General features: G+C 53.8%; 1 protein-coding gene across 6 annotated transcripts in view; it reads right to left on the bottom strand.

Moving 5' to 3' along the window:
• Positions 1 to 18418, bottom strand: part of ERI3 (ERI1 exoribonuclease family member 3) — a 129367-nt gene that overhangs the window by 19582 nt on the left and 91367 nt on the right. For 3 of the 6 annotated variants that reach the window (XM_029227593.1, XM_029227587.1, XM_029227591.1), the window contains one exon: positions 5957 to 6056. The exons of 2 other annotated variants lie outside the window; for them this stretch is intronic. In XM_029227593.1, coding sequence (XP_029083426.1) covers positions 5957 to 6056 — 100 coding nt within the window. Of the gene's footprint in view, positions 1 to 5956; positions 6057 to 18418 lie in introns of those variants that run through there. One more of the 6 variants, XR_003794323.1, reaches the window with a different exon arrangement.

The following is an 18418-nucleotide window of genomic DNA, read 5'->3' as shown; positions in this document are numbered from 1 at the left end:
TGAGCACTAATGCAGGCAGGCCAGTGGAGGCCCTGTCAATGCCTGGAGACTTAACCCTCCTTGTGGCTGGCCATCCCCTGGTTCCTCACTTTCTCTGGGACACACTAGAAAGAACTGGACGGGGCGGAGAGGCGGGAGGTGGTGTAGGGGAGTGGTAGTGCTGGGGAAGCAAGCACACTCCAGCTGTCTCTGACGCCTCCTCATAAGGCAGCTGTGCTGACTCCTCCCCTCCCAGCCCTGAATATGGCCAAAGCAGAGGGGAGGGGGTGAGGCACCCGTCTGCCTCTCCGGGACAGGGTTATCATGGCTGCAGAAGCCTCATATCAACTCTTCACCACCCTCAGGTCATCCAAAGCCCAGACTGGGCTCTGGCTGATTCTGAAGCCCCCTAGCTCAGCCAGGAAGCCCAAGGTCAGATCGGGTCTACATCCTACCTGCTGGACCCTTGGCCAGAGTCCCCACATTCTCCCCCTGGGAGGAGGGTTCACCACAGGGATGGGGACGCTGCCTGGGCAGGAGATGTCATGGGGGAGGGGAGGGGAGGAGAAGATGGGAATTCTGGGAAGAGCCCACTGCAGAGAGGTGGGCATGGTCACTCTGTCAAGGGAGGCAGAGGGGCTTGAGCCTTCCAAGGGTGCCCCCCAGTGGCTCTGTCTTCACCCCACCTCTTTCCCTCGCCCACAGCAGCAGGAGCAGGTGATCAGAAGGAACTCCCTGCTGGGCAAGAGGGGGGCTGGCGTTTGGTGTGTGCTAATCCCGGGCCGAGGTCTTCAGAGGGACCAGGGAACTTCAAGGAGGGAAAGGCAGAGCTGTACTGCAGACGAGCTCATTAGCCAGCACCCCACCCCCCCACGAGGAGGAGGGCGGGCAGCCCAGGGAGCGTGGCAGCGGAGGCGGCAGAGAAAAGGCTGTCACTGTCCTTTCTTCCTTTTGGTACAAGCATCTCCCTGAACCAACGATTCTCCTGCAGTGACACCTCTCACGGGCGCTAATGAGATCCGTGTCACAGAGCTAATGTGCTCTGACTGGACTCTGATAGACACCCCACTCCTTCAGGGGAGCCCACAGGCCAGCACTGCCCCCCAGGGCCAGACCCCACCTGCCACCTGCCGGCCCGCTCTCTTGCCAAACTGTGCTGGGCAGCAAGCTTCTGAGAGAGCCCACCTGGTGTCGGGCCATCCCGTCTCACCTGGAGCCTTTGGGACCCCCAGTCCCTGAGCAGAGAGGGTAAGCGGCCAGGGCAAGACCACCCAGCTGGGCACCAGGGAAGGTTCCGACTGTTCTCCCTGCCTGTGACACCAGCAGTCTGTGGGGCCTCTGTGTCCCAACAACAGGGGAAATCTGACATTTCCCGTGCAGACTTCCAAAAAGAAAGAAGGGAAGGAGGCCCAGGCCCCGCTCTTAGAGAGGTCAAGTACGTAGGGCCTGATCATCACCTATAACTGGGGTCCCGGGATGTATTCTGCACGCTCACAGTGGGAGGGCCAGGCAAGATCCCCAGAGGAGGGGGCCCCTGGAATATGGGCAGGATTTTCCTGGGCCACGAGGTGGAGAGCCAACAGAAATCACAGTGCAGAACTAACTGTCGGGGTCAGGAGGAGGCCGGAAGCCAAGTGTTAGGGCCCCGGCTCCAAGGGCGACTGTAGCAGGGTGAAGGGTGGAGATGCCCCCGCCCCTTTCTTCCTCAGCTGCTGCTACCGAAGACTGTCAAGACCTGAGGGAAAGGGAGAATGTGAGCTTGTTTTCTTCCTCACCATCTCTGTTGGCAGCACAAAGCCCAAGACCAAAAAGGTGCTCCTAGCTCAGCACGGTGGTGAGAACACAGGTTTGTGCTCAGGTGGACCTGGGTTTGAATCCTGGCTCCTCAGTTCAACTGCCTGTGTGACCTCAAGCAAGTCACTTAACTAAGCCTGAGCCTCCCAATCTGTAAAATGGGAACGATAATGCCTGCCTTCATGAGAGTGTGAAAATTAAATTAGCGCCCCGGATAATGTGAGTGCTGTGCTGACCACTTGCTGAAACGAAAGAAGGCCCACTCAGCAGTCCCCTCTGGAGGCCGCCCTGCCTCGGAAGCTGCCCGAGCCAAGAGCGCTGACGGAGCCCGCTGACCCAGCCAGTCAGCAGTCCTACAAATGTGCAGTCCCCTCACCTACAACCTGCTCCATGCCACCCTGCTCACCAGGCTCCCAAGGGCAAATCCACCCCCCAGGAGGAGGCGTCCCTCCCCGACCACGAGCCCACTGGGACAGCCTCCGAGCCCCCTCTCTGCCCAGAGCTCCATCCTGGAACCCTACCTCTTCCTCAGTCCCCAGGGCCAACCCCTCACCCCATCCTGGCGACTGTACCTGTGAGCTGGGTGGGGGCAGGGCCCTGTGGCTGTCATCTCCCAATGCACGTTCAGCACCTACCACAGCTCCTGACACACAGTAGGTGCAAGGCAGACGTCCACCACCTCCCTCCCCATGGCCACTGCCGGCCCTGAACTAACCACCACCTCCCGCATGCCTTATTACATACACCCCCACCCCGACGCCCGTGGCCTCCCCTTCTGCGATTTCTCCTCACTAGTCCTCCCTATACATACTCTCAGATGGCGCTGACTGGAACCCAACTCTGACCAGGTCACTCCTCTATCCAAACACCCTACGGCTCCCCCTCAAACAGCTCAGCCGGGCGCACCGATCCCAGTGGGCCCCTCCCTTCCACAGCCTAGGCCCCTGCCCTGCCCGTCAGCCCACGCCTCCAGCACGCCTGCCCCCTTACTCTGTCAGCACCTCCTCCACCCCAATGCTCAGCAGGAGTCCCCGCCAGGTAGGCCCCACGGGCTTCCCCTGCCACACATACCTTAGAAGGAGACTCAGAAGATCCCTCCAGGGCCCAGGGTCATCGGTGATCTGCACACCCCGCCACTGCCCCCCACAGCATTGTGGGAGAAGCCAGCAGCTCCTGGAGAGGGCCAGGCTGTGGGATCTGCAGAGCCCTTACCCAGCATCACTAGTGCTGCCTCACCTCCCAGCAAGATACATACCACTCCCCACTTCGGGCTGGCAGCTCCTCACACAGTTAATTAGCACCATGTCACTGAGGACCAGCCTGAATGGCCAGTGACAGGAGCTGACCCCTGACCCCAGGGCTGGGAAACAGTCCACATCAAACTCTTACAGCGCGACCCTTTTAGCACGCACAGTAACTCAGGGCACCGTCAGCTGAAGCTCATTAAAGCTGTCTCTTTGGCGCGAGGGCCATTAACCTCACCGCTCAAAACCCGCACCTCCCCTCCCCGCCTCTCCCAGCCCAATTAATGCCCTGCATCCTCCCCCCCTTCCAAGCACCCTCACCCACACCTCAGAGCCAGCCAGGAGCTGGCAGGGCAGCCCTCTTCATTCACAGATACAAGGACCAAGTGCCAGGAGCCCCCAGTGCCCTGGGGAGACCCTGGCATGGGCAGAGCGACAGAGGAGGCAGCTCCTTGATCAGCCACTGTGTGCTCAGACCGCACAGGCCCTTCACACAGGGGACCTTGCTGAGCTTTCCCAACAGCCCCGAGAGGCAGGTAGCATTGGCCCTTGTCTAAGGTCACAGGGCCTGAACTGCTTCTGGCTCCAAAGCCCTGACTTTATTGTCACCCATAGCCTTGGGCTGTCCCCTGGGGCCCACCCAGATGGAAAAACCTTCTTCTCTGAAGAAAGAGGGAATACTTCAGGGGTCCAACCCAGAGTCAACATGGGTGAACCAACAAGAACGACATCAATGAGTCCCAGGAGGCAGCAGAAAGTGGGAACAAGGAACCCCTTCCTCTCACAAACACCCCCAGGACAGATACACAGAAGCAGGGCACCCAACTCAAGGCTGCGTGGGGTGCATTAACCCAGTCCTGCCAGCCCCTCCCACCAGGCAGACTCAGTTTCTGGCAGCTCCTCCTTCCCTGGGCCAGTGCAAGTCTTCTCAGTGGCCTTGGTTCTCCGGTCCCTCCCTTTCCCGTCACGCTTGCACTGATTCATCCACTCACTCACTGTCCACTCATCTACCATAGCATTTGTTGAGCACCTACTTAGAACTAGTGTGTACAGCACCAACTGCCTCACTGATTCTGGATCTGAGCTCTGATCCTGTCCTTATCTCACGGACTTCCTGTCTCCTCAAAACCTCACAAAAAGCCACACCCTCTAACCTGGCATTCAAGGCTGGCTTGTTCCCCGTTTAATTTCTAGCCGTTTCCTAACCCAAATGTCCCACTCCAGTCATGGCAAACTACTTGCAGACATCCAAAATTACCCTCTTAGCATGTCAGGCTTCCTCCTGCCCTTGGGCTTTTGTACACACAGTTTCCCCAAAGTGGAAAACGCTTCCCCCATCTGCCTACCTAGCAAACTCCTATTCATCCTTCAGGCATCCCCTGACCCAAGTCTCATCTTCTCTAGGAAACTTCCTGCTGACCTCCAAGGCCTATCAGCTTGCTAGGTTTGGGGTCTCCTCTAGGCTGTACGAAATAACTCCTGTGGGAGGGAACAGCAGTGGTTGTGGGGTACTCCCAATTCCCCAGGCCCGTTGACCACTTTCTCTTTCCCCCTGGACCCCAGGAGAGCCTTGGGGGCCAATAAGAATGATATGGGGTGTCCCTGAAGTCAGTGAAATGTAAATGAAGAAGTAGAAGCCACTTGGCAACTGAGGACAGGGGAAACCTCCCTTGGGGCAGCCCAGGTGTTTCTATCACGACCCTGAGTACCCTGGGTGGCAACTGCCCAGTTCAGTCTCTGTCTCCTCCCAGGATGTGAGCTCCCCGAGGACAGGAACATCCACTCAGCATGCCCAGCCCCACTAGGCACCTGTGATGTCTGCGGACAGGATTAGGGGCCAGTCTGTAGCAGGTGACTGGACCCTTTCGGTGTTATCTTGCCAGTCCCCTCCCCCTCATACCTCCCAAAGGTACACAGGTTATGATAATGTCGTAGCACCACCCAGGGACACCCCTGCTCCTCCCCACTTGGAACAAAGCCTATGCCTGTCAAGTACCCTGCTTGAAAGCATTTGTATGCACATGTGTGCAGATGCACACACAAAATAAGATACACAGAAATGAACAAACACACTTTCTGATGGATACACATACAGGCTGATGGTTGCTTCCATACACAGACAGATGCCCCCAGGAAAATGTATACAGATACACTGTTACACATACACACATACACGTATCCCTCAAAAAGATACACATACATGGACACATATAAACCCCTAGACAAACACACAGAGACATGCAGCTGAAGGTGCCATTCACACACACATACACTCACAGACACATATCCACAATGATATATATAAGAAGCTAGCAGAGCCTCCAATGCCTAGAACCAGCCCCCTCCCATGCAGGAATCCCCCCTGAGGGTACACCCCCATCTGGTACCCCAAGTGGCTCCTCCCAACCCAGGCACCGCTCAATGGAGGCTGCTGCTCCTACGGGGGAGTTCAATACCCTGTGGACAGAGCCATCGGTCAGAAGGACCCTGACTAATTAAAAGCTGGTGAGGTTTAAATAATTCATCTCCTTAACTCCCATTGATCGCCCAGTTTAGTGGCCACAGACTTGAAACAATATTAAACAGCCTTCTCTAGCTCCACGGGGGGTGGGTTAGCTGACATGTGCCCACCCCTCTGAGGACATCACCCACCAGAGATGCAGCCAAGGGCAGGATCCCTTGGCCTGAATCCAAGGCCACCTGTGACCCACCCAAAGCCCAGACCCCAGCCTCCTCTTGAATGTTGTTTTGAGAGATCCTTTCCAATGGTCAGATTCCACTCTCCCCTCACTCCACCCCCCTTCCCTGCTCCCCCCAGCTATGGAGAGCACCCTGCTGGAGCACTGAATGAGCCACGGAACCCCTCTGTGTGCCAGGGGACTGGGGCATGTGGGCAGGGGACGGACCGAGTTGCCAGGGGGATATGTGGAGGGACTGACCAATGCCGCTGTGGGGCCGGCCTATGTGTTGCAGGCTGAGGCCCTTGTTCATGTCTAGAAGTCCATTCTTGGGCCAGCAGCCCATGGCGAAGCTGTAAGCCTGGAAGACAGGAGGCAAGAGTGGTTACCAGAGGTCCTGACCCCTGACCCAATCCCATCACTCACCAACACCCCCAGCCCCCCATGTCTTCCCAGCAAGGGCTTACTCTCATCATGCCACTTCATGGGAGTCCCCTTGCTGGGTCCTCTTTCCACCAGGGCCCCCTCCAGAAAACCCCTTCCTTCTCCACAGCTCCCTTTCTCCTGGGCGTCTCCCCATCAGAGGCCCCTGGCTCCCACGGGGTGCCCCTCACCAGGCTCCTTTCTGGAGCTCCCATTTACTAAGATTCTCCTGATCAGGACCCCTCCTCTCATAGGGCATCCCCTTCAACCCATGCCCCCCCTTTCCAGAGTCTCTGGCCCTCTGCTGGGCCCCTTCCCCACAGCATTACTGGTCACAGAGACTACTGTTGGAAGGGACTTGGAGACCAATATATCCAGACTTCACTCCACAGACAGGAAAACTGAAGCCAGAGACGAGGGGGCCAACTACCTGCCTGTGGTCAAGTTGCTTTTGACCTGGAGGCAGGCCAGACTGCGGAGCTGAGTGCCACATGGGGGCTCAGCTGAGGAGGGGTAAGGTCACCTGGCCGACTCAGGCAGCTGTGAGGGGAGCACGTGAAGAGTGTGTGTGTGTGTGTGTGTGTGTGTGTGTGTGTGTGTATGTGTGTGTGTGTGTGTGTGTGTGTGTGTGTGTGTGTGTGTGTGGTGGGGAGCAGATCTTGCTGAAGGTCAAGTGCTCACTTATGCATATTCAAAGCAGCCACCCATCGATCTGTACTTAATTGTTTTCCTGGGGTTGGGGAAGGAAGTGCTGGGGGTATCGATCTACTCAGGCCCCCAGCACTCCATTGTCCCCCTCTGTCCCCTGGCCGCCACCCACCTCCACGGTGGGGGGGGGGCAGGGCACACGTCAGGCCAGGGACAGCACCTTCTCTTACATCCCTTACAGGCTCGATGACCAGATGTCACAGATGAGGAAACTGAGGCCAAGAAGAGACTTATAAGGGTTAGAATGCTATTAAGTGGCCCAACAGGGATTTAATTCCTGTTCAGCCTACTAGCAAGTCCCAGGCTTCTACCAGTGGGCTTGCGAGGCTAGCTGACTCTTCAAACATTGCCCATCTCCTCACCTTAGAAGTCCCCAAACACCAGGCTGTCCTCCCAGTGGCAGGAAGGTGACAGTGTGTGGGACAGTGGTCAGTGGGAATGAAGCTTGGGTGAGTTTCCAGAAGTTGGATGGTGAGTCCACTGGTGGAACTAAGGTGACTGCTAGCCATGGTCAGGCAGGCACTGCAGAGCCCCCGCCCACCACTGGGCCCAGGAGGTCTCCATCCCACTATAGACTGCCTCCCAGTGGAAGAGTATCCAGCACGGGGGTCAAAAACAGAAGACAGGAGGCTGGACACACAGGCTGTGCCAGGACCAAGGGGCTGGGCAGAGGTCTAGTACCCTTCCTTCCCAGCTGCAGGAACCAAGCCTCAGCCCCTTGGGCACTGGGAGGCTAGGAGCCAGTGTACTTCAACCTCAGCCCCCTCCAAAGCCACTTTCCTTGACCACAGAGGTACCAGCCACAGCCCAACTTCCCAGCCAACCCTCCCACCCTTCCCCAGGCCACAGCTGTACCCACAAATCGGGGGCTGAGCGTGAGGCTCAAGGACAGGGGAGAGGACGCTGGCTTGGAGCCAGGGCAGAGCTGGGACACAGGCAGCAAGGAGAACAGCCAGTGGGCGGTGCACAGCTGGAGGAGCTGCTGAGCGTGGTCAGGGCCGCGGCTGGAGCGCAGTGGGCCAGAGAGCAGTGGCGGGCTGGCTTTCAAGTACTTTAAAATCACTTACAAAGGGCGGATTAAACGATCAAAAATTCCATTTAATAGGACAAATAAAGAAATAACAATCTACTCTATCAGCCTGGAGAAGGCGAGCTGGATGGGTTTTTTTCCCCTCTAAAAAGGAAAAAAAGGGAAGGAAGGGGGAAAAAAAGAAGGATAATGTGTGTTTGCTCAAGCAAAGAAAAAAATATTTAAGTGATGTCGGGGAGAAGATTGCAGTAACTAGTGAAGAATAACATCGTCTACTTTGCTGTCAAATCACACCCGAATTTCAGTAATAGATTCTCGGCTGACACTCAATTCAATTCGAAGGTGATCCTGCTTTATCCCAGCCCATCAAATATTAAACACTTGCATTAGCAGGTGCTGCCGCTTCCCGGCTTAAAGCGGCGGGCGGGCGGCAGGGCTGCGGAGGCCCCTCTGCTCCGCTTGCGGCTCGGGGACAGGGCAGCTCAGCACTATCTGCACGTCATCCTGAGTCTTATCGCAGCTAAGCGGGAAGACCACTTCAGATAACATTAGGCGCTTGCCCCGACGCGTCACCATGATTAGATTATTATTATAATTATGACCCCCCAAGATCTTCTGCAGATGGGGATGTGCGGAAGAGGGGTGGAGGGCAGCAGAGCCCAGGAGGGCCAGACTGGGCCTGGCTGGTCCAGGGCAAGCCGAGACCCACGGGGGGAAAACAGGGGTACCAGGCAAGGCGGTAGCCCAGTCCCGCCTGACGAATGCCTTTCAGGAAGGGCAGTCTAGCTTGTCAGAGCCGGGGCGAGATGAATTGGCGTCTCCACCACGGCCGCACAGTTTCGTATTCCCAGATAAGGCGTGATAACCAATTGCTGCTGTGACATGGCCTCATCCAGCACTTCCTCAGGGGGGCACAGGCGGCGGGAGAGGCAGGCACGTGCACATGGGTCTGCCAAGCTCCTAATAAGAGGGGTTTAAATTTTACAAATGCTGCTTCCAGCGGGGCCTTCACATACCAGCCAAAGTCCAAAATGATATTAAAAACGGTTAATTAAAACTGCTCTCCTTCAGCCTGGGCTCCCCCACTGCTGCCCCTGCTGAGAACCCTGGCATATCTCCTCCAGGTACTGCCATGCACCTCCGCAGAGCTGAACCTTCAGAAGTGACCACCTGCCTCGTGCAACCCCCCCTAGGCACAGTACCAGGGCACAGCCCCACAAGCTCCCCTCAACTCCTGCCATCCCAGGTACCCCTCAGGCACAGCCAGCAGAGAGCCACCCAGAGAACACAGGGTCCTTTCACAATCTGTGTTCCTATCAATGTGTGGTCTGGATCTTGCACCTGCTGCCCCTGTGAGCCTGTACCCACATGCCCACCACCCCCAGCACTCACTTCGAAAGTCCTTCCCCTACTCCCCCCCACCCCAGATATATACACCATCGAGCACGAGTACACACACCCACCAAACTCTCCCTCAGATGACTCAGCCCATCCTTCTATTCCCTACTCCCTTCAGGCATCCTCCCTAAGAGATTACATCCATCTGTGAATCTTAGCAGAGCCTTCCCAGGAGTCCAGCTCAGGGCAAGGTGATGTGGGCTATATCTCAGAGATTCTGGCTGAGAAGTCAAGGCTGGGACCAGAGAGCCATCAGAGCAGGAGGACTGGGGAGGCTGTCCCCTGTGGGTTGCCCACAAGCACAATGGAGAAAGACAGGCCCATGAGGGGTTGGAGATGGCTAGGAGAGCTTCCTGGAGGAAGTGGTACTGGAGGCACCAGGAAGAAGACACAGCAAGGACAAAGGAAAATGACAGGAGCAAGCTTGATGAGAACAGGCAAAGGCTGGGGTGTGGCTGGGGCAGCCAACATGGGTGGAAGGAGAAAATATCTTGAGGGCTGCCTCCCAGCTCTGTGCAACACTGGCCATTGTCATCAGTCAAGGGGCCCTAATATTGTCTACCCCCTTTCTCCCACCTACTTCCTATCCCCACTCCCTCCCTCTCTTCTGCCAGCCTTTGGGGTGTGGGGTAAGGCACTCAAAAGCTTTTTGACCCTGCTCAGTGTTGGGCAGAAATTTAAGAGCTAAAGCCTGTGCCTGGGCCCCTTTCCCATGCTGGTTCCAAATTCTCTGGGTGCCACTTCTCTAGCTGCACCTTTCTAAGCTACCAGGGCCCAACGTGCCCATCTGTGGCTTCCCGGCCAGAGGGTGGGGCAGGTGGAAGGATGACGGAGGAGTCCTATCCAGGGCAGGTAGAGGCGGGGTGAAAGATGCTGGGCCTCCCAAACCACCCACCCCAGCCCTGTGCCAGGCAGGCACGCACACTTTCCTTCCCCTGGGCTGCTGTAATTTCCATGCGCAGGGAAGCAGGTGCCGAGCTGTTCCCGGCTGGCTCTCCCCTCTCGCGGCTCTGCCCGCCTTGGCTGCTGCCCCATTAGCTTAGTGGCCAGCCATCTGCGACGGGCCTGCCGCGCAGCCCTGCTGTAGGCGCGGCGGGTGGCCCCCTGTGTAACAGGGAGCTTTGCCATTAGCGCCTTTAATATTCTGACACCTCAGCACAGCCTGCTATTACATGCAAACGCTGATCGCCCTGTGAAATTACATTGCTGGGCCCGCGAAATGGAATCGTGTATAATCAGCCTCCTCCATGCACTGTCAGTCCCATCACAAACACTGCGCCCGGCGGCTTACGGGGGCTTAGCAGCTGCGACAAGTGTATTGGGTTTAACAGATGAAGTAGCCCTCATCGGCAGCAGCATCAGATCCTTCAAAGAGGAAAGAAGAGGCATCGACAGCTGGTAGGGTGTCTCTGCCCACCCATTTGCTACCTTACCAGGGCCCTGAGAGTTGGGTTGACACAGAGTGGGCAGGGGCAGTGGCTGGGTCTAGAACCCAGCTCAGACCGCAAAGAGAAGCACAAACTGCTCTGCAACTTCCAGAAAACCCAGAGCCTGCAAGCTGACAGCAGCACATCTGACCCATCCATCCTCCCCACGAGGTCACCCTGTGGGCCTAAGGCTGAAGGGCCATTTCCCAAGAGGCGGAACCAAATCAAATCACCTGGCTTTCCCATAAACACCCAACAGGCAAAGATACAGAGGTGATACTCTGGAGGATGGGGGGAGAGAGAGTCTGACAGACATAACTACTACCTAGCCTTTTCTTTAACTGGCCAACACATTTACAGTTGGTGAACCAAGTACCAAGGCAACAAATATACATGAGGATGGTGTTCCCAGCAGCCCAGGCCTCATGGAAAGGCAGTGTGTTCAGGCTCAGGCGTTGGTTCCCAATTCTGCCAATTATTAGCACCATAACTTTGGATGAGTTATTAAACCTCTCTGAGCCTCAACTTCCTGTACTGTAAGATGGGATAATAGTTCTTTCTCCCCGGTATACCTGAGGTCACTCAGGAACACCCACTCCCACTGCCACCTGCCACCTCCAAATATTCTTGGTGCCATCACCCAAAATGCAGATTGCCTTTGAGAATGCTGGTCCCTCTCCCTTTTCCAGGTTCAGTTTAACACCGATCATGGCAGACTGTATTTTCCAGTGACTGTCATAACATTATCTTCCATCTCACATATGCTCTTCCTGCAATATGACTCTGATAAACCTGCCATCAAGAGGGGGAGTCTAGGGCTTCCCTAGTGGCGCAGTGGTTAAGAATCCGCCTGCCAATGCAGGGGACACGGGTTCAAGCCCTGGTCTGGGAAGATCCCACATGCCGTGGAGCAACTAAGCCCGTGCGCCACAACTACTGAGCCTGCGCTCTAGAGCCCACGAGCCACAACTACTGAGTCCATGTGCCACAACTACTGAAGCCCGTGCACCTAGAGTCCATGCTCCACAACAAGAGAAGCCACTGCAATGAGAAGCCCGCGCACTGCAACAAAGACCCAATGCAACCAAAAATAAATAATAAATAAATTAATTAATTTTAAAAAATCATAAAAAGGAAGGGGGGAGTCTATACCTCTCCCTTTGAAATGGGGTGGGCTTTTTTTTTTTTTTTTTTACTATTTCAACCAAAATAGTAATGCAGAAGTAATGCTATGTGATTTCAAGGCTATTTCAGAAATGCTGAGGAAGCTTCCTCCTCACTCGCTGGAACATTTTCCCTGGAGCCCTGAGCTGCTTGTAAGTGGTAAGACTGCTCCAAGGCAGCCATGCTGGGAGGAAGCCCAAACTAGCCCACAAGGAGAGACCACATGGAGAAGCCATGAGACTAGGTGAAGAAAGAGAGATGCTCAGCCAGCCCCCAGCTGCTCCACCCACACACTGTGCCAGCTCCAGTCACTGACCACAAATACATGAGAGAACCTGGGCCAGAACTACCTAACTGAGCCTTTCCTGAATTCCTGACTCATAGAAACCATGAGAGATAATAAAACAGCCGTGGTCATTTTAAGTCACTAAGTTTTGGGTGATAAGTTATGCAGCAGTTCTGGAAAACTAATGCCTACTCACTTCTGGATATGTTGTGGCAATACTTTCAACTACCTCTTTCTGGCTGCTTCTAGACAATTCTTCCTCTCCCTCTGGGACCTCATTCTAAATCATCATCACTCTGGGTAACTTCAGTATCTACAGGATAAACCCACTCATGAATCTAGCCTCTTGATTTCTCAGCTCGCTGTGCTCTAATGACCTTCTCCTCTACCAATTTCAGCCATCTCTCCCTGGGGCCACACCCGGGGCCTTATTACCCAGCACTGCTCTCCTTCTGGAATCATACAATGACAGATTCCACTCTGATCGCAGCCTCTGTCCTTCCAGCTTTTGAACCCTCTCTCCCTCTACTCTTGCTTTTTTTCCTCATCTGTCAATCCCCTTCTAGCCCTTTTCTACCAAACCTGGACCTCTTGAATCTATGACTTCAACCAGCCCAATCTTTTTGTTTGTTTGTTTGTTTTTTGTTTTTTTTTTGCGGTACGCGGGCCTCTCACTGCTGTGGCCTCTCCCGTTGCGGAGCACAGGCTCCGGATGCACAGGCCCAGCAGCCATGGCTCACGGGCCAAGCCGCTCTGCGGCATGTGGGATCCTCCCAGACTGGGGCACGAACCCGCGTCCCCTGCATCGGCAGGCGGACTCTCAACCACTGCGCCACCAGGGAAGCCCCAACCAGCCCAATCTTGAACTTCCCTAAGAAACCCCAACATGACTCTGTTTCACCACACTTGCACTTGAGCTCAGTGATCCTGGAAAGAAGTCACTGTTCTGTATAGAAAATGGCCACTATAGATCCAAGATCACTATCTTAGCAACCCTCAATGGTATCCCACCACCCTACTCCCCTCCTACTTTCAGAAAGAAAATAAAAGCTGCTAGGCAGAATTCTTCCAACTGCATGCCCTTCATATACAAATGCATCTGTATCCTTCCCCACCTGCTCGTGCACCAATGCTGTTCTAATGGAAGAGACACCTCACGTCCAGTCTAAGGGCAAGCCCACACTTGTGCTGTACATCTCACTCTTTTTCCACCTCCTCAGGCCCTGTTTCATCTAGTATCCCCTTTCTTTCTAAATTCTGAACCTCCTCATTTCTGCTGGCTCCTTTCCATTAGCATTCAAGCATATGCTTGAATCTCTATCATCTTTACATAACTTTTTGTGTCTTAGTTCCCTTTTTGTAAAATGGGGGTAAAAACAGTTCCTACCCCATAGAGTTGATGTGAATGAGTTATTGCATGCACAGTGCTTAAAACGATGCCTGGCTCTTTGAAATTTATATAAGTATTAGATAATTATTTTTAAAGTCTTCCATTCATTCCACATCCTGATCCAGCTACCGCCTGTTCTCCTGTTAACAACCAAACTTCTCAAGGCTGTCTCCACTCACCTCCCCAACACCCCTTAACCCCTGCAGTCTGGTTGCCAGCCTTATCATGTCACTTAGCTCTGGCGAAGGTCAACAGTTCTCACCATGCTGCCCACGTCTATGGACAGTTTCAGGCTCTTGCTGCCTTTGCCACCCTGCAGCCTGCTTCACATCTTTGAAATCCTTCTCCTTTGATTTTTCTCAACACCCTACTCTTTGAGTTTTCCCCTCTCTCTGACGTCTTCCTCACAGTCTCCTGTAGAGTCTCATTCATCTGGTCATGTGTGGGCTTATGCATGTTCCCTTCCTGTTTCGGTCTGTGCTCTACCACTCTCCCTGGGTGATTTCTTCAACTCCCTGGTCTTCGACATCTCCAACTTGCAAATTGATATTTTTTGCCACTACTTGAGTGTCAAACATATATATTCTATTGCCTACCTGGCACTTCCACCTGGATTCCACCCAGGCACTTCATTCTCAGTAGGTTTAAAACCAGTTTCGACATCTCCTCTCCAAAGTGCTCCTTCTCCTGGGCTCCCAAATCCCAGTGAAAACCCTTACCATCTACCTGGTCTACCAGAAATGTGGGGGCCAGCCTTGCTTCCTTCTTCTTCCTTACCTCTCACCAAGTCCTGAGATTGCTGTTTCATGCCCCCAAGACTCTACTCGAGCAATTCCTTCAGCCTACCCAGGATGCCCTCTGCCTTCTCCCACTTTTTTCCCCTAATGAACACATACTCTTCTTTCAACACTCAATTCAAAAGTATCTTCCATCACACCAGGCCTTTCCTGACTTGTCCCTTCCTTAAACCCACCCAGACTCTGAATAGCATCTGTATTATTAGATTTGTTTACAGCCCCATGATGCTGGGTGGGGCTGTATCTGCTCTCTCTGAACGGCCTCCTTTGAGGGAAGGGCAAGAAAGCACCTCTCTGGATATAATCCCGCCAGGCAGAAAGGCCTGGTTTTCAGAGTTGCTGCTCCTGCCAGTCCTATTCAGTCTCCTTCAGGAACCACTGTTGATCCTGCCCAGCGGAACAGCAATCCCACCCGACCCCCAGCCATCCTTGGAACTGGGGGCTCAGGTGCCTGGGTTAGGAAAGAAGGGAAGACTGTCCCTGTCTCCCTTCTCCTTTTCTGAGCTCTTTGGTCTTATGGGTGGTCTTGACTCCATTCCTCGGGCCAGCGGAGACCTGGCCAGCACGGCTACAGCAGCAAAAGGACGGACACTCCCATCAGGTGACACAAACCCATCCTTTCTACCTCCAGCTGGTAGTTCTCCATGTTCACAGTGTTCCCTGGCTTCCAACATACTTCAGGGGCACCAGAGCTGCTGCCGCCTCTGTCCATCAACAGCGCTTGAGTGGAATCGTTATTTTCTCTGTGTACTTAACCTTCCTGCTCACTGCCTACAACAGGACAGCTGCCTCTAGTGCGTGGGACCATCACCACAGCAAAGGCAGGGGCTGTGCCACAGGTCCAGGACCCACAACATTTGGAAGACAGCTGCCAGCGCAGTTTGGTCCCTTGGGTCCTGAGTCTATTTTTGGGTAGAGCAATCTTCATCATGTTCCCAGAGCCCTTGCTTCACTGCTGAGTCACAGTGGACTTGGGGACACTGAGGTTTCTGGGGAGAGAACCAGACAAGGAGCAGGATCCTCAGCCGTGCCGCCTAAGCCTCCACAGAGGAGGCTGGCCTGGCTGGGGCTCCACATGCACCGCCACAGAGTCAAGGCAGCAGGTCAGTCTGAGCCGGCTGCCCAGAGTGAGGGCTACATTGTGGGTTTTCTTTGTTTTCATTACAATTTCTTCTCCCATTGCTTCTTTTGAGCCAGCCCTTTCCTCCCCGGAGTGCTGGGGATTGAATGAAACACCACCCCCGGCTCCAATAAGTGTATTTCAATTACATCTGTCACTGCATAACGATATAATGATATATCATGTGATATTAAATCCATGGTAATCATATCAGGGATTTTTTTTAATCGTGCACTAATCGCATTATTACATCTCTATAATTAACAACAGGAGGTATGGAAATTCAGTTAAGGCAGAAGGCTCAAGGTACTCCCCCCACCCCACCCCCGCCCTAGCTCCCCCAGATTAGGGCCCGATTAGGAGATGGGAACTGCAGGGCACTAGCAAGATGGGCCAGAGCTCCCACCTCCCCGTACCTCAGCCATGGGCACAGCCTTCAGTATCTGGGGCTGGCAGACATAGGCCAGACTGAGACCAGGGTGCTGTCTGTCTTTGTGGCTGCTCAGGAAAGAGCCTGGGGCAAAGGCCACACAGAGAGGGCCAACAACAAGGCAGCTGGGCCTGCCAGACCTCCTGCCATTGCAGCGCCAAATCTTCTCCATGTGGAGGGGTGTTTGTTACCTTTCCTTCAAACCAGCAAGGCCCTCAAAGGTGCTTGTAGGGCACAAGGCAAGTTCCTGCCTCATGGCCTCCTAGACCAGAATTCCTCCTACTATTGCTACACATACTCCCTCCCTTGACCTAGCCCTTTGTGTTGGCAGCTCTTAACATCACCAAGTCCAGCAGCTGTGATGTCTCTGCCTCTCAATCCTATCATCCCTGAGCTGAACAGATCCAATTCTTCTTGGGGCCATTCCTCCCCAATTCTCCCTCTGAAGTTTGGCCCTGACTACCACGTGACAAGTGGATTTCTGATAACCACTGGAGCCGTTCTCCCATCCCCCCAGATGGTCCAAGTTCTTATGTCCTCCCACCCAGGCCTATATGGAGAAGGGAGGGGCTTGGGACTGCAGCCTGAACTATGTCAAATGACCCTGTCTCTCCCACCCCCTTCCTGATACTGAGCTGTCAGGACTAATCCCCTCAGGGGTGTCAGAAACCAGTCTGCAAAGCAGAATTTTGTGTTTCAAGTCCAAAGCTTTGAACTTGGCATGTAACTAGTCCTCAGTGAGGGGCAGGCATTTTGCTAAGTTTGACTCTCAGAAGTTGGACAGGCCTGAAGATGAAAGAGAAAAATCATGTCCTTTTTCCTAATAAAAAGGAGACACTAATAGCAGTCAGCACTTAGGCAAAGCACTTTAAGTTTCTAAAGTCCTTTCCAAATTAAAATATAAGCCTTTACTGAGCATGTGACACCACCATCACGGCCACCCAGCCCTCAGAAACGAAGGGAGGTACGTGCTGGCACCCAGCACACACACCTTCACTTCTTTCTCCCTAGGAAAATGGAAAGGGTGCTCAAACCTTCATCCCAGACCTCCCTCCCTCTATGTTGGCTTGCTCATGTAACACACACTTAATGAGCAAATCCATGTGCCAAGCTCTGTGCCCAGTGCTGGGGATAAAGCACACTAGGCAGCTCGCTGCCTTCCAAGCTAGGGACGTCCCTGGCGGTCCAGTGCTGAAGCCTTCGCCTTCCAATGCAGGAGGTGCAGGTCCGATCCCTGGCTGGGGAGCTAAGATCCCACATGCCTCGCGGCCAAAACACCAAAACATAAAACAGAAGCAATATTGTAACAAGTTCAATAAAGAGTTAAAAAAGAGAAAAAAGGAGCTTCCAAACTAGAAGGAGAGACATGTCAACTCACACATGGTGGGGGACTGAGATCCTACAAGAGCCCCAAGGGAGAAACCAGCCTTAGAGGGGGAATAACTGAGAAGGACCAAGATGGCTTTCAATGGAACATCCAAGGTGGGGTGGCTGCGAAAGGTGGATATGCAGGCCAGGAGCTCAGTTCCAGGGGTCTGAGCTGAGACAAGAAAGTCCTAGGAAAGCACATGGGTGGTGCAGGAGACTGCAGGAGTGGATAAGCTCACCCAGGAAGAGAATAAGCCTTTAGGGTCAACGAGGCCCTTCTCTTCTCTGATGTTTGGACGGAAACAAGGAAGGCTGAGAGACGGGACGGCTGAACACTAGAGCGTCCAGAGCTAAGGCCCAAAGAGACTTCTCTCTGGGCACACCCAACATCCTGGCCTCTGTCCCTCCCATTGTCATCTCCACCTTCACTTTACCCGGATGTGACACGATGAAACAGTGTGGACTTCAGGCTCACACCAACTTAGTCACAACAAACATTACTATGAGCCTATTATATGCCAGGCCATATGTGTACTTGTAGCAATACAGACACAGTACTGTCCTCAGAGAGCTTCCAGTCTATTAGAGAAAGCCCATGTTAAATAAATAGCAACATAAATAATCATTAAGCTATCATAAGGGCTCATAGAAGAAAGGTGGGCTGTTTATAGGATGGAAGAGGGGAATCTGACCTAGCTGGGGAACTCTGAGGACAGGTCAGCAGAAACTGACTGACAGGAAGGCAACAGGGGAATGACAAGTGCTAAGGCCTTTAGGCAAACAGCACTTGGAAGGAATCAAGTCAATGCTAGTGTCCCTGGAGCACAGAAAGCCAGCAAGAGATGAGGCTAATGAGGAAGGCAGGAAAATCCAGGGCCTCATAGGACATGATGAGGGTCTTGTACTGTTTCCTAAGGCAATGGGAAGCCATCCAAGTATCTACCACTGCCGTGCTATGCGATCTTGGGTACTCCACCAGCATCAAAAGTTAGTTCCTTTGCACACCTACCCATCCCTATTCCCAAGGGTGAAGAGGCCTGGCAACCGGGGACCATTTTTTTTTTTTATCTAGAAGGAGAGAAAGACACTGCAAGAGAGCAACTGACCTCATTGGTTCATTGTAAGATTCACACATTTACTGAAGGTCTGCCCGACCCTGGAAACTCAAGTGAATCACACGTA

The sequence above is a fragment of the Monodon monoceros genome, unplaced genomic scaffold (assembly GCF_005190385.1).
Source record: "Monodon monoceros isolate NGI ecotype Baffin Bay Population unplaced genomic scaffold, NGI_Narwhal_1 Super_Scaffold_18, whole genome shotgun sequence".
NCBI classification, from domain to species: domain Eukaryota; kingdom Metazoa; phylum Chordata; class Mammalia; order Artiodactyla; family Monodontidae; genus Monodon; species Monodon monoceros.
This window is presented reverse-complemented; position numbering and strand designations above follow the sequence as displayed.